The sequence below is a fragment of the Theropithecus gelada genome, chromosome 19 (assembly GCF_003255815.1).
Source record: "Theropithecus gelada isolate Dixy chromosome 19, Tgel_1.0, whole genome shotgun sequence".
NCBI lineage: Eukaryota > Metazoa > Chordata > Mammalia > Primates > Cercopithecidae > Theropithecus > Theropithecus gelada.
The window spans coordinates 11,176,416-11,191,044 of NC_037687.1; the positions used below are offsets into that span (position 1 = coordinate 11,176,416).

At 52.1% G+C, this 14,629-nt stretch overlaps 1 protein-coding gene across 1 annotated transcript in view; it reads right to left on the bottom strand.

Moving 5' to 3' along the window:
- The window catches only part of RGL3 (ral guanine nucleotide dissociation stimulator like 3), a 28,691-nt gene that overhangs the window by 2,731 nt on the left and 11,331 nt on the right, over positions 1-14,629 (bottom strand). Inside the window, exons 3-15 of the mRNA XM_025367898.1 lie at positions 10,227-10,369; positions 9,924-10,139; positions 8,172-8,275; positions 7,996-8,080; positions 5,438-5,494; positions 5,243-5,329; positions 5,041-5,073; positions 4,829-4,950; positions 3,370-3,465; positions 3,208-3,276; positions 3,023-3,119; positions 898-1,044; positions 697-811 (exon numbers count right to left, since the gene is read on the bottom strand). Coding sequence (XP_025223683.1) covers positions 697-811; positions 898-1,044; positions 3,023-3,119; positions 3,208-3,276; positions 3,370-3,465; positions 4,829-4,950; positions 5,041-5,073; positions 5,243-5,329; positions 5,438-5,494; positions 7,996-8,080; positions 8,172-8,275; positions 9,924-10,139; positions 10,227-10,369 — 1,371 coding nt within the window. The remainder of the gene's footprint in view (positions 1-696; positions 812-897; positions 1,045-3,022; positions 3,120-3,207; positions 3,277-3,369; positions 3,466-4,828; positions 4,951-5,040; positions 5,074-5,242; positions 5,330-5,437; positions 5,495-7,995; positions 8,081-8,171; positions 8,276-9,923; positions 10,140-10,226; positions 10,370-14,629) is intronic.

The window sequence follows — 14,629 nt, forward strand, 5'->3', positions numbered from 1 at the left end:
TAGTAGAGACAGGGTTTCACCATGTTGGCCAGGCTGGTCTCAAACTCCTGACCTCGTGATCCACCTGCCTTGGCCTCCCAAAGTGCTGGGATTACAGGCCTGAGCCACCACACCCAGCTCTTTTTTTTGCGGGGGGACAGAGTCTCATTCTGTTGCCCAGGCTGAAGTGCAGTGCTATGATCTCGGCTCACTGCAACCTCCGCCTTGCAGGTTCAAGCAATTATTCTCCTGCCTCAACCTCCCGAGTAGCTAGGATTACAGGAGTGTGCCACTACACCCGACTAATTTTTGTATGTTTCTTGGAGACGGGGTTTCACCACGTTCGTCAGGCTGGTCTCAAACTCCAGACCTCAAGTGATCCGCCCAGCTTGACCTTCCAAAGTGCTGGGATTACAGACATGAGCCACCGCACCTGGCCGGACCCTGGACAATCTTACTGTCTTTTAAATTCTAGGAAGATGACCTTTGGTGCCTCTCTCTCACACTGAGCCTAGACAACCTCATGACCTTACATCATTGGGGTACAGATGTTTTATGTCCTCTTACCCCCACTCTGATTATCTTACCCCTACTCTCTGCCTGAACCACCTCACAGCCCTGTGAACCCAGGTAACCTTGGGCTCCATCCTTGAGCCTGGTCAGTCTGCTCCCCTCCCTGCTGCCCCCCATCCTGAGCTCCAAGCCATCCCTGCTCACCCCTGTCCCCAGGAAGGACTTGAAAGAGCTGATAATCACGGGCCCAGGGCTGGGGTACATTGTGCTTCTGCAAGGCTCGCTGGACCACGCTGGGGGCTTTGTCCTGACTGGTCAGCTGGAAGAGAGGGGCGGGAGGTGAGGCGAGGGCCCCGGCCCCAAGGGCAGGGCAGCCCCTAGCAGACCCCCAGCCCAGCCCCTCACCAAGATGCTTCGATACAGGTTCCCGTGGTCATTGTCGATGCTGATGCGGATGACGCGGGCCTCCGAGCTCTGCTGCGCCGGGAGGGGGATTCGAGGGCTGCCCAGAGGCAAAGGGCCGGGTCTGGGCAGGTCCGGGCTCAGGGGCAGCTGCAGGCAGTAAGGGATGGAGGCTACAACTTGGCTCATCTGCAGATGCTGAGGGCTAGGAAAGCATGAACTTCTCAGCCACCACTGGTGTATTCAATAACCCCACATTGAAAATCTCAAGAAAACATTGGCTGGGTGCAGTGGCTCACGCCTGTAATCCGCCAGCACCTTGGGAGGTCGAGGCGGGCGGATCACCTGAGGTCAGGAGTTCAAGACCAGCCTGGCCAACATGGTGAAACTCCGTCTCTAATAAAAATACAAAAATTAGTGGGGCTTGGTGGCGCATGCCTGTAATCCCAGCTACTCGGGAGGCTGAGGCAGGAGAATCACTTGAACTTGGGAGGCAGAGGTTGTAGTGGGCCAAGATCACACCACTGCACTCCAGCCTGGGTGACAGAGCGAGACTCCATCTCAAAAATAAATAAATAAATAAATAAAATAAATAATAAAATAAAATAAAATCTCAAGAAAACATACTGCTTCCCCCTACACATGCAGAGCCTGGGACATGCAACTAGGGTACATTCACAAGCCTTCATATACACCACCCTACCATATACAGACTTTGGTTCCCTATTACAGAAACAGACGTGAATGGTGTTCATATACACACAACCCGTGCTCATACACAAGAAATCCTGTGTACACACATATGCTGACAGTGGTTGGACACTCATAGCCTGTGCCAATGAACAACCCCACACATGATCTCGTGAATACTCAGGCCCACATTTCCTCTTCTGGTATGCAGATTCTTTTCTTTTTCTTTTTTTGAGATGGCGTCTTGCTCTGTTGCCCAGGCTGGAGTGCAGTGGTGCCATTTCTGCTCACTGCAGCCTCTGCCTCCCGGGTTCAAGCAATTCTCATGCCTCACCCTCCCAAGTAGCTGGGATTACAGGCTTGTGCCACTATGCCCAGCTAATGTTTTTATTTTTAGTAGAGACGGGGTTTCACCATGTTGGCCAGGATGGTCTCAATCTCTTGACCTCGTAATCCGCACACCTCGGCCTCCCAAAGTGCTTGGATTACAGGCTTGAGCCACTGCACCCAGCCTCTTTTTCTTTATAAACAGTATCTCTCTCTGTCATGCAGGTTAGAGTGCTGTGGCATGATCGTAGCTCACTGCAGCCTCAAACTTCTGGGCTCAAGCGATCCTTCCACCTCAGCCTGCTGAGCCTACACCTCCCAGGTGTAGCCTGGGACTACACCCAGCTAATTTTTTTGACTTTTAATAGAGACAGGGTCTCACCATGCTGCCCAGGCTGGTCTTGAACTCCTGGCCTCAAGCAGTCCTCCCACCTTGGCCTCCCAAAGTGCCGGGATCACAGGCAATAGCCACCATGTCTGGCATGGTATGCAGATTCTTAGGGACATACATGTCCTCAAAAAAGTGTAGGCTGGGTGCGGTGGCTCACGCCTGTAATCCCAACACTTTGGAAGGCCAAGGCGAGTGGATTGTTTGAGCTCAGGAGTTCGAAATCCCCCTAGGCAACATGGCGAGACCTCATCTCTACTAAAGACAAAAAATAGCAGGGCATGGTGGTGCACACCTGTGGTCCTAGCTACTTGGGAGACTGAGGTGGAAGGATCGCTTGAGCCTGGGGGAGGGGTGGAAGTTGCGGTGAGCTGAGATTGCACCACTGCACTTCAGCTTGGGTGACAGAGCTAGAAGGCCCTGTTTCAAATAAAAAGGGGGCGTGATGTGATTGCACCCTAGATGCCCCATGGGTAAGCAGTTACACAGGTCCAGATCTGAGTACGAGTCAGATTGATGAGTGATCACCCAGACAGGGCCATGCAGATGCACGCAGTGCCCTGGATGGATAACCCAGGTGCTCAGTGTGTCTCCTGTGTACACTCCTGGCCCCACAATCCTGTGTGTACACATGTGCATGCACACACACGCACACACACACACACACACACACAGAGCCTGGGTGCCCACAGGCCCGTATGCACACACAAGCTGTCTTGGTACCTTGGTGCTGGGGCCCTGGGGCCCTGGAGAGGCCGGGGGACTGCCAGCAGGAGCATCTCTGCTTCTGGGACTTGAGGGGGGAGACCCTGGGGACACACTGGGGGAGATGCAGAGGCCGAGGTGGGGTGGCTGTGCTGACTCCTGATCCCACGGTCCCTGGTCCCGTCACCAAGCAGAATGCTTACCCGGAGGTGGGGGATGAGGGGTTCCCGGGACTCCAACTAGGGAATGAGCTTTTCTCTCGGGAAAGCTTCCTAAGGAGGGGGACAGGGGATGAAGCTAAGGCAGGAGCAGCCCCTGCTGATATCTGCCCACATCACTCCCCACACACACACCCTGAAACTCACGCACTGAGACGCTTGGTGAGGCTGATCCGCCGTTGGATTCGTGGGGAGCTGGGGCAAGAGGCAGCTGGTGGCTCAATGACCCGGGAGAGCCGGTAGCTGAGGGGGTCAACATGTGGATGAGGTGGTGGGGGCAGGAAATACAGGGGATGGAGAGATAAGAGTTAGAATCAGTTGGGAGGTGGGTTTGGGGTGTAAGAGGGAGCAGCCAGAGGTGGCATCCCACATGTCAGGGTCAGGGTGGTAAATGAGGGTCATTAAGCATCAAGGTTTTATCAGAGATGGGACAGGATGGCTGGTCAAGAGGTCACAAAGAGATTCACAGGGTGGCACTAAGGAATCAAATTGGGTCAGGATTAAAGTCAGGGTCAGGACCGGGCGTGGTGGCTCACGCCTGTAATCCTACCACTTTGGGAGGCCGAGGCGAGAGGATTGCTTTGGGTCAGGAGTTCGAAACCAGCCTGGCCAATATAGTGAAATCCCATCCGTACTCAAAATGCAAAAAATTAGCCGGGTGTGGTCGATTGCGCCTATAATTGCGGCTACTCGGGAGGATGAGGCAGGATAATTGCTTGAACCTGGGAGGCGGAGGCTGCAGTGAGCCGAGATCGTGCCACTGCACTCCAGCCTGGGCAACAGAGTGAGAGTCTGTTACAAAAATAAATAAATAAAATAAAAAAATAAAGTCAGGGTCAGACTGGGGTCTGGTCACCACTGGGGTCAATGGTTAGGGTCACAGTTATATAGAAAGAAAGTACACAGTTGTGACAGTCAAGTTGGACAAATAAACATGAAAGTTGGAGACAGTTACTCAGAACTGAGGATCAAGGGTTGGGGTCAGAGTCAGATTCAGATGAGGGGTCATGGGTCAGATAGGACCAAACATGGGGAAGTCAACACTTGGGACAGTTGAGTTGAATGACCAGCTGAATATGCTAAAGTTGAGGTCAGAAAATCAGATGGGGTCAAAATTGAGATGAGAGATCAATTGTGACTTTTTCTTTTTCTTTTTTTTTTGAGACAGGGTCTTACTCTGTTACCTAGACTGGAGCTGCAGTGGTGTGATTCTGGCTTACTCCAACCTCCGCCTCCCAGGCTCCAGTGATCCTCCCACCTCAGCCTCCCAAGTAGCTGGGACCAATGGCACTCAACATCACGTTCAGCTAATTTTTGTATTTTTTTGTAGAGATGGGGTTTCACCATGTTGCCCAGGCTGGTCTCAAACTCCTGGGCTCAAGCGATCCACCCACCTTGGCCTCCCAAGTGCTAGGATTACACGTGTGAACCACCAGGCCCAGTCTATTTGATTCGGCTGGAGATACTGCAAGGTCACAGGTTGTAGGGGGGTCAGGGCTCAAGAGGGGGTCTTGGGAGGAGCTGGAGGTGTGTACGGAATGGGTGGAATCCAGTTCATGACCAGGATCGGCTGGGGTGGGGCCAGGACAGGCTACAGGGTGGTCACCTCTGCTCCTCACTGAGCTGGCGCTGGGCATGCAGGGCAGCCAGGATGGGCGGGTGGGGGCTCAGGGTGTAGCTCTGACAGCGCCTCTGCAGCTGCTGGATGCGGGCCAGGATCTCCCACTCCTGGGGGATGAGCCTCTGAGACTCTACCCCTGGCCCACCCCCACCCCACCTTCAGGCACCACCCCCACACCCCCTGTAGCCTCCACTCACCTTCCTCCTCTTCTCAAAGTTAATGAGATCCCCCTGGGGGCAAAGTATGTCTGAACTGCAGCACCCAGGGTCAAGGGTCAAGGTCAGGGGCTGGGATGTCAGGAGCCCCACTGTGGGGCAGTGTCAGGAGTACAGGTAGGATTCAAGGGTGGATATCGGGGCAAGTGGAGCTGGGGTCGGGGTCAAGGGTCAGGGATCAGACCTCCAACATATCCGGCAGGGCTGTGTCCAGCATAACCAGGTCCGTGAGGAAGGTGCCAAGGTAGGGGACAGGGCCTGGGGGTGGTTTCTGCGGCCCCCAAAGCTCCAGTCACTCAGGGCCATAACTGATCCCATCAACCTCCACGCTCCACCCTGAAGATCCCACTTGTCCCCATCCCAAACTGTAATCACTCACCGAGGGCAGGCTGCCTGGGGTGTTGTCCTCTTTTTGGGATCCCTCAGTGGCCTCCTCCTGGGGGAAGAGAAAAACTGAGCAGGCCTGGGGTCTCCTGGGACAATTCCTCAGGGAGGATGCCTGCAGACCCATTATATGTACCCTTCGTGCTTTGAGTAATCAAAAGCCAGTGGTAGGCCAGGCGTGATGGCTCAGGCCTATAATCCCAGCACTGTGGGAGGCCAAGGCAAGCAAATCATGTAAGGTCAGGAGTTTGAGACCACCCTGGCCAATATGGTGAAACCCTGTCTCTACTAAAAATACAAAAATTAGCCAGGTTTGGTGGCTCACGCCTGTAGTCCCAGCTACTTGGGAGGCTGAGGCAGAAGGATAGCTTGATCCTGGGAAGCAGAGGCTGCAGTGAGCCGAGATCGCACCACTGCACTCCAGCCTGGGCGACAGAGCAAGACTCCCTCTCAAAAAAAAAACTATTTTTCAAAGGCCGGACATGGTGGCTCACGCCTGTAATCCCAGCACTTTTGAAGGCTGAGGCTGGCGGATCACATGAGGTAAGGAGTTTGAGACCAGCCTGGCTAACAGAGTGAAACCCTGTTTCTACTAAAAACTAGCTGGGCATGGTAGCTTGTTTCTGTAATTCCAGCTACTTGGGAGGCTGAGGCAGGAGAATCGTTTGAACCCGGGAGGCGGAGGTTGCAGTGAGCCGAGATCGCACCATTGCACTCCAACTTGGGCAACAAGACCAAAACATCTCAAAAAAAAAAAAAGAAGAAGCCAGTGGTGAAGGCCCATTCTAGAAGCCAGACCACCTTGGCTGGGGGTAGAGAGGTGACAAACAGCAGGGAGAGGGCTCCCCCATAAGAGGTGGGGCTTGTAGGGGTGGTGGCCCCCAGGGTTGGCCTTAACAAGGAGAGAATCCTTGTCTGCAGCTGGATGGCACAGGCCTGCCAAGGATCTCCTGGGTATCCTGAATTTGCTGTTGTTTATTTACTTTTTATTTTATTTTATTTTGAGATGGAGCCTCACTTTGTCACTCAGGCTGGAGTGTAGTGGCATGATCTTGGCTCACTGAAGCCTCGACAGCCCAAGTTCAAGCGATCCTCCCACCTCAGCCTCCTGAGTAGCTGGGACTACAGGTGTGCACCACCAACGCCCAGCTAATTTTTGTACTTGTTTGCAGAGATGGGGTTTTGCCATGTTGCCCAGGTTGGTCTCGAACTCCTGGGCTCAAGTGATCCTCTCACCTCGGCCTCCCAAGTGCTGGGATTATAGGCGTGAGCCACAGAGCCCAGCTCATGTGTTGTTCTAGGTGCCGGGCAGGCAACAGTGAACAAAAAAGGCAAAGTTTGGCTGAGAGTGATGGCTCACACCTGTAATGCCAGCACTTTGGGAAGCCAGGGCAGGTGGATCACCTCAGGTCAGGAATTCAAGACCACCCTGGCCAACATGACAAAACCCCCTCTCTACCAAATACAAAAATTAGCCAGGCGTGGTGGCGGGTGCCTGTAATCTTAGCTACTTGGGAGGCTGAAGCAGAGAGAATTGCTTGATCCTGAGAGGTGGAGGTTGCAGTGAGCCAAGATCATGCCACTGCATTCCAGTCTGGGTGACGGAGTGAGACTCCATCTCAATACAAAGAAACAAAAAAAAAAAAACAATGACAACAACAACAAAAAACCAGATGTGTGGTTTTGGGGATGATGGAGGCTGGGAAGGCCTCTCAGAGGCAGGGACATTTGATCAGAGACCAGAAGGAGGTGAGTGAGCAAGTTGCATGCACACCTTGATGGGTGGAGAATGTTCCAGGCCCAAGCATCTATTCTTTTTTTTTTTTTTTTTTTTTGAGACGGAGTCTTGCTCTGTGCCCCAGGCTGGAGTGCAGTGGCGCGATCTTAGCTCACTGCAAGCTCCGCCCCGCTGGGTTCAGGCCATTCTCCTGCCTCAGCCTCCTGAGTAGCTGGGACTACAGGCGCACGCCACCTCGCCCGGCTCATTTTTTCTTGTATTTTTCGTAGAGACGGGGTTTCACCGTGTTAGCCAGGATAGTCTCGATCTCCTGACCTCGTGATCCGCCCGCCTCGGCCTCCCAAAGTGCTGGGATTACAGGCTTGAGCCACCGCGCCCGGCCCCAAGCATCTATTCTAGATTCACTGTAAAAACCACTGCCTGATTGCAATGAGAATCTAAATCTTGCTTATAAATAAGCCAGACTTTTGACACACATTTTTTAGTTTTGCTTATCAAGGTAAAGTCCTCAGAACATTTTTTTTTTTTTTTGTTCCCACCCTGTGCTATGACTCTGGCCTTAAGTAACCTTTTCTTTGTACTTTCTTGTGTTTTGCTGAGTGAATAAATAGGGCAGTCACTGACTGTGAACTACAATGCAGGAAGTAAAGGAAAGAAAAACGTGCAATCCGCCAGGGACAAGGGTAAGGTCATTGCTGAGCGGTAGGGAAGGACAGAGTGTTCTGACCACAGCAGGGCGATTCTCCCTGCCTGGCCCCAAGTCCCTCCCCCAACTTCCTGGGCCTAAAATCCCCAGGGTCTGCATCCATCTCTACCTGGAAAAGAATCTCTCTACTGCTGAGGTGGTTGTTCTCATCGGAGAAAATCTGCGAAAGTTTCCTGAAAGTAGATAGCGGTTCCCTGGGAGGACAGGAAAAGGGTGGTCAGGGGTCAGTGGCTTGGAAGGGTCAGACCTGGGATGGGGTGGGGAAGAGGTCCCGCCCCAGCTCACCGGCTTACGGCCCCCCAGCTGCGCTTGAGCCGGTAGATGGGGTTAGATTGCAGGGCGGACAGGATGGCGCGCAAGGAGGAGAAGTTCCGCAGTTCTCGGCAGCGCTGCCAGGCGGTAGGGACGCAGGTCAGACCCAGGCATTATCCACCTTTCATCCTGAAATTCTTTGTCTTTTTTTTTTTTTTTTTTTTTTTTAGAGATACGGTCTATGGCCCAGGCTGGAGTGCAGTGGCTCCATCATAACTCACTGGCAGCCTGGAACTCCTGGGCTTAAGCGATCCACATGCCTCAGCCTCCTGCCTCAGTAGCTGGGACTACAGGAGCTTGCCATCGTGTACGGCTAATTTTTATTTTATTTTTATTTTTATTTTTATTATTTATTATTTTTTATTTTTTATTTATTTATTTATTTTTATTTTTTTTTTTTTTGAGACGGAGTCTCGCTCTGCCACCCAGGCTGGAGTGCAGTGGCCGGATCTCAGCTCACTGCAAGCTCCACCTCCCGGGTTCACGCCATTCTCCTGCCTCAGCCTCCCGAGTAGCTGGGACTACAGGCGCCCGCCATCTCGCCCGGCTAGTTTTTTGCATTTTTTAGTAGAGACGGGGTTTCACCGTGTTCGCCAGGATGGTCTTGATCTCCTGACCTCGTGATCCACCCGTCTCGGCCTCCCAAAGTGCTGGGATTACAGGCGTGAGCCACCGCGCCCGGCCATTTATTTTTATTTTTTATTTTTTAGACAGAGTCTCGCTCTATCCTCCAGGCTGGAATGCAATGGCCCGATCTCGGCTCACTGCAACCTCCGCCTCCCAGGTTCAAGCGATTATCCTGCCTTAGCCTCCCAAGTAGCTGGGATGACAGAGGCACACCACCACACCAGGCGAATTTTTTTTTTTTTTGTTAGTTTAATTTTTTTTTTTTTTTTTTTTTTTTTTTGAGACGGGGTCTCGCTCTGTCGCCCAGGCTGGAGTTCAGTCTCCGCTCACTGCAAGCTCCGCCTCCCGGGTTCGGGCCAGTCTCAGTCTCAGCCTCCCGAGTAGCTGGGACCACAGGAGCCCGCCACCACGCCCGGCTAATTTTTTTTGTATTTTTTAGTAGAGACGGGGTTTCACCGTGTTAGCCAGGATAATCTCGATCTCCTGACCTCGTGATCCGCCCGCCTCGGCCTCCCAAAGTGCTGGGATTACAGGCGTGAGCCACTGCGCCAGGCCTGTAAGTCTAATTTTTAATTTTTTTGTTTGTTTGTTTGTTAAGAAACATTGGTCTCACTATGTTGCCTAGTCTGGTCTCAAACTCTAGGGTTCAAGCGATCCTCCCTCTCCCCAGAGGGTTGGGATTACAGGAGTGAGTCACTGCGCCTGGCCTGATCCCGTGACTTGTAACGCCAGATCGGACACCTGGGTCTTGTCTCACGGACAAGCTACTAAGACTCCCACTCATGCCCTGGGAGTCCCTTCCTCCCTCCTCCCTCGGGCTCCAGCCCCTCCCCTAGCTGCCCCTCCAGCCCCTACCTCCGATCTTGACGTCTCGGGTCCGGGCTCCCTACTTCTCCCAGCTCCCTTGGGACCTAGTCGTGCCCGCAGCCTCTCTGCAGGACCCAGACCCTCCTCCCTGAACCCAAGTCTTACCCTAGGCATCAACTTTCCACCCCCTTCCCTCCCTCGCCTAGACACGCCCCTGTCTCTCTCCCGAGCCCTCGTTTCTTCTTGCCCCAGGGCCCGCCCCTGCATCCCCTCCCCGCGCCCCCAACACACCTGGGCGATGCGGATCCACTTCTCCAGCCGCTGCGCCCTCTGCGGGGCGGTCAAGCCCGGCGCTCCGAGCACGGAACCCAGCACACAGCCGGTCACTGTGTTGAACTGGGCCACGGTGGCGCGCACAGTGGGGGAGGCGCCTGCAGCCCCGGGCCGGTCCCTCTGCGACCACACGGAGCCCAGGCACTCGTAGGGCCTCACCTTGGAGAAGAGCTCCTGGGCCAGGGGAGGGGTGTGGGATTGGTGCTTAGCAGAACCTGTCCCCTCACTGTGGCTCATCCCGACCCAGTCCGGGATCCTCACCAAGTCCATGAGGGTCAGCTGCTCGGCCACCTCGTCCACGTTGAAGTCCAGGAGCTGGGGAGCTTGCGGCATGAGTCCTTCCTCTTCCTCTGCGCAGGCCTCTGCAGAGTCTGGGTCAGAAGTTTGGGCAACTCTGGGAGGTCCTGATCATTAGAAAGGGTTACAAACTCTCAAGTTTGAATCCAAGACTAGCTGTGTGACCTTGGGCAAGTCCCTGTCCCTCTCTGAGCCTCACTTTCCTCATTTGTAAAACGGAGAACTCTCTGAATTTTTTTTTTTTTTTTTTTTTTTTTTCTGTGACAGTCTTACTCTGTTGCCCAGGCTGGAGTGCAATGGCACAATCTCAGCTCACTGCAACCTCAGCCTCCTGGGTTCAAGTGATTCTCCTGCCTCAGCCTTCCGAGTAGCTGGGATTACAGGCATGTGCCACCATGCCTGGCTAATTTTAGTATTTTTAATAGAGACGAGCTTTCACCATGTTGGCCAGGCTGGTCTCAAATTCCTGACTTCAAGTGATCTGTCCACCTGGGCCTCCCAAAGTGCTGGGATTACAGGTGTGAGCCACCACGCCCGGCCCTGAATGTTTTTAGATGTAACAGCAACAGTAATGTTCACTAAGCAGCTAGTGTGGATTTATTCAGTAACTCACCACACCAGTCCAGTGAGGGAGGTACTGTTATTTATCCAGCTTTTACAGTTAAGGAAAGGGAGGCAAAGAACAATTTGTCACACCTTCGGTGAATGGCAGGTCAGGGATTTGAAGTCAGGTACTCAAAGGCCAAATAAGAAAATAAAGCTTTGTGATTTTGAATATGTATTAGGATAAGATTATTCTGACCTCTGTTTTTGGAAAGAGGTGATATGACTTCCTGGTTCAGGGAAGGCTATTGTCAGAAAGTCTCAAACTCAAATGCAAACTTGTCCACTAGTTTGCTGTGTAAAGCATGTGTTTTAACCTCTCTGTGTGATTTTTTTTTTTTTTTTTTTTGAATGGAGTCTGACTCTGTCTCCCAGGCTGGAGTGCAATGGTGCGATCTTGGCTCACTGCAACCTCTGCCTCCGGGGTTCAACCAATTCTCCTGCCTCAGTCTCCCAGGTAGCTGGGATTACAGGCAAGAGCCACCACGCCCAGCTAACTTTTGTATTTTTGTAGAGACAGGGTTTCACCATGTTGGCCAGGTTGGTCTTGAACTCCTGACCTCAAGTGATCTGCCTGCCTCGGCTTCCCAAAGTTCTGGGATTGCAGGAGTGAGCTGTCTTCTTTTTGAAACAGGCTCTCACTTTGAAACAGGGTCACACAAGCTGGAGTACAGTGGTGTAATCACAGTTCACCGCAGCCTCAACCTTTTGGGCTCCAGCGATCCTCCTGCCTCAGCCTCCTGAGTTGCTGGAACTACGGGCACACACCCAGCTAATTTTTTTTTTTTTTTTGTACAGACAGGGTCTCATTATGTTGCCAGGCTGGTCTCAAACACCTGAGCTCAAGCGATCCTCCCTCTTGGCTTCCCAAAGTTTTGAGATTGCGGGCGTGAGCCAGTGCACCTGGCTGTGGATTTCGTTTTTGTTTTTGTTTAAGATCATGCATACCAGATTACTATAAAGCGCTCAACAAATATGAATAATTTTATATAGTGGATTTTGATGGTGGCGCCCCCTAAGGGAAACTTTGGAAGTTGGGATCTTGAATTGTGCCCTCCAGCCTCCAAATGTCTCTCCAGACATTTGTGTCTTTGAATAACCTGTTTGTGGCTGGTACCAAGGTAGTGACTTATCTCAGTTGAGTGTTCACAGGTGCAGATCGAACTCCTTGTTCTACTTTTTCCCCACTTCTCACTACTGCACTTGATTTGTCTTTAAGAAAGGAAGAAGGGGCCTGGCACAGTGGCTCACACCTGTAATCCCAGCACTTTGGGAGGCCGAGATGGGAGGATCACAAGGTCAGGAGATCGAGACCATCCTGGCTAACACAGTGAAACCCCGTCTCTGCTAAAAAATAGAAAAAATTAGCCAGGCGTGGTAGCGGGCGCCTGTAGTCCCAGCTATCCGGGAGGCTGAGGCAGGAGAATGGCCCGGAAGGCAGAGCTTGCAGTGAGCCGAGAACATGCCACTGCACTCCAGTCTGGGTGACAAAGCGAGACTCCATCTCAAAAAACAAAACAACAACAACAAAACAAAAACAAAAACACAAAGGAAAAACTTGTTTGCAATAATCTGCACCTACCTACAACCTGACTATTTTGTTCATAAACACAAATTGTTTTGGCTCCAAGAATGCAAGGACCATGAAAGTCTGGGCTTTGTTTTGTTTGCAAATTGCAAATGTTGTTCACAAGTTTGGAAAATGATGTCCCCAGCACCTATGTTGCTGTCTTTGCCTCACCAGTGTCCTCCCCTGCATTAGTTGGTGCTTGTTGCTGTCAGTACAAAGCACTGTGACACTACACTGTGATGCTAGGACAGGCAAAGACACGGGACAACCTCATCATGTGTCCCAGTGGGGCATACCCAAGCATTACCCACTGAACACATGGTTTATTGCTGTGTAAATTACTCTCACTTTCCTTCTCCTTTGTACTAGTTATGGCATCATACTATGATTTTATTTATTTATTTTGTGACGGAGTCTTGCTCTGTTGCCCAGGCTGGAGTGCAGTGGCTCGATCTCCGCTCAAAGCAACCTCCGCCTCCAGGGTTCAAGCGATTCTCCTGCCTCAGCCTCCTGAGTAGCTGAGACTACAGGAGGTGCCACTACACCCAGCTAATTTTTTTTTTTTTAAAGTAGTGATGGGGTTTTACCATGTTGGCCAGACTGGTCTCGAACTCCTGACCTCAGGTGATCCCCCTGCCTCGGCTTCCCAAAGTGCTGGGATTACAGGTATGAGCCACTGCACCCTGCCCCACCCAATACTATTATTTTAAAATAATCTTTGTAAATCTGTGTAATTACCTCTTTCCTCTTGAATTAGGACCAGTGGCATTGCAAAATATTAGTTTTTAGAAGTGGGTACTGGGCTGGGCACACCTATAATCCCAGCACTTTTGGAGGTTGAGGTAGGAGGATTGCTTGACACCAGGAGTTTGAGACCAGCCGGGGCAGCATAGTGAGACCCCATCTCTACAGAAAAAAAATTTTTTTTTTTTTTTTTTTTGAGACGGAGTCTTGCTCTGTCGCCCAAGCTGGAGTGCAGTGGCGCGATCCTGGCTCACTGCAAGCTCTGCCTCCTGGGTTCATGCCATTCTCCTTCCCCAGCCTCCCGAGTAGCTGGGACTACAGGCGCCCGCCACCGCGCCCGGCTCATTTTTTGTATTTTTAGTAGAGACGGGGTTTCACCGTGGTCTCGATCTCCTGACCTTGTGATCCGCCCGCCTCGGCCTCCCAAAGTGCTGGGATTACAGGCGTGAGCCACCGCGCCCGGCCGAAAAAAAATTTTTTTAAGTTGCGCATCCTGATGCACACCTGTAGTCTCACCTACTCAAGAGGCTTAGGAGGGAAGATCTCTTGAGCCCAGGAGGTCAAGGCTGCAGTGAGCTGTGATCATGCCATGGCATTGCAACCTGGGTGACAGAGCAAGAAATTGTCTCCAACCTCAAAAAATAAGTGGTCACTGGAAAAAAAATGCCCCTACATCTAATCAAACCTTTAAATATTACAGAAATAATGGGGATAGAGAAACATGCTACATGAAAGTATAAGGAAGAAAACAGGTAAGTCCAAAAGAATGTGAGGCATACCTCAGGACACATGACCCATGTTTTTTGCCCTCTAACGGCTTCAAACAAGAGGCAATGGGGATCTGTTACAGAATAAAAGAGACTTAAGAACAAACAACCAGTCAGGGGTGGTGACTCATGTCTGTAATCCTGAGACTTTGGGAGGCCGAGGTGGGCAGATCTCTAGAGGTTAGGAGTTCGAGACCAGCCTGGCCAACATGGCGAAACCCCCTCACTACTAAAAATACAAAAATTAGCTGGGCGTGATGGTGGGCACCTGTAATCTCAGCTACTCAGGCGGCTGAGGCAGGAGAATCACTTGAACCCAGGAGGCAGAGGTTGCCGTGAGCCGAGATCACGCCATTGTACGCCAGCCTGGACAACAGAGTGAGACTCCATCTCAAAAAACAAAAGGAGCCGGGCGCGGTGGCTCACGCCTGTAATCCCAGCACTTTGGGAGGCCGAGGCGGGCGGATCACAAGGTCAGGAGATCGAGACCACGGTGAAACCTCGTCTCTACTAAAAATACAAAAAATTAGCCGGGCGCGGTTGTGGGCGCCTGTAGTCCCAGCTACTCGGGAGGCTGAGGCAGGAGAATGGCGGGAACCCGGGAGGCAGAGCTTGCAGTGAGCTGAGATCCGGCCACTGCACTCCAGCCTGGGCGACAGAGCGAGACTCCGTCTCAAAAAAAA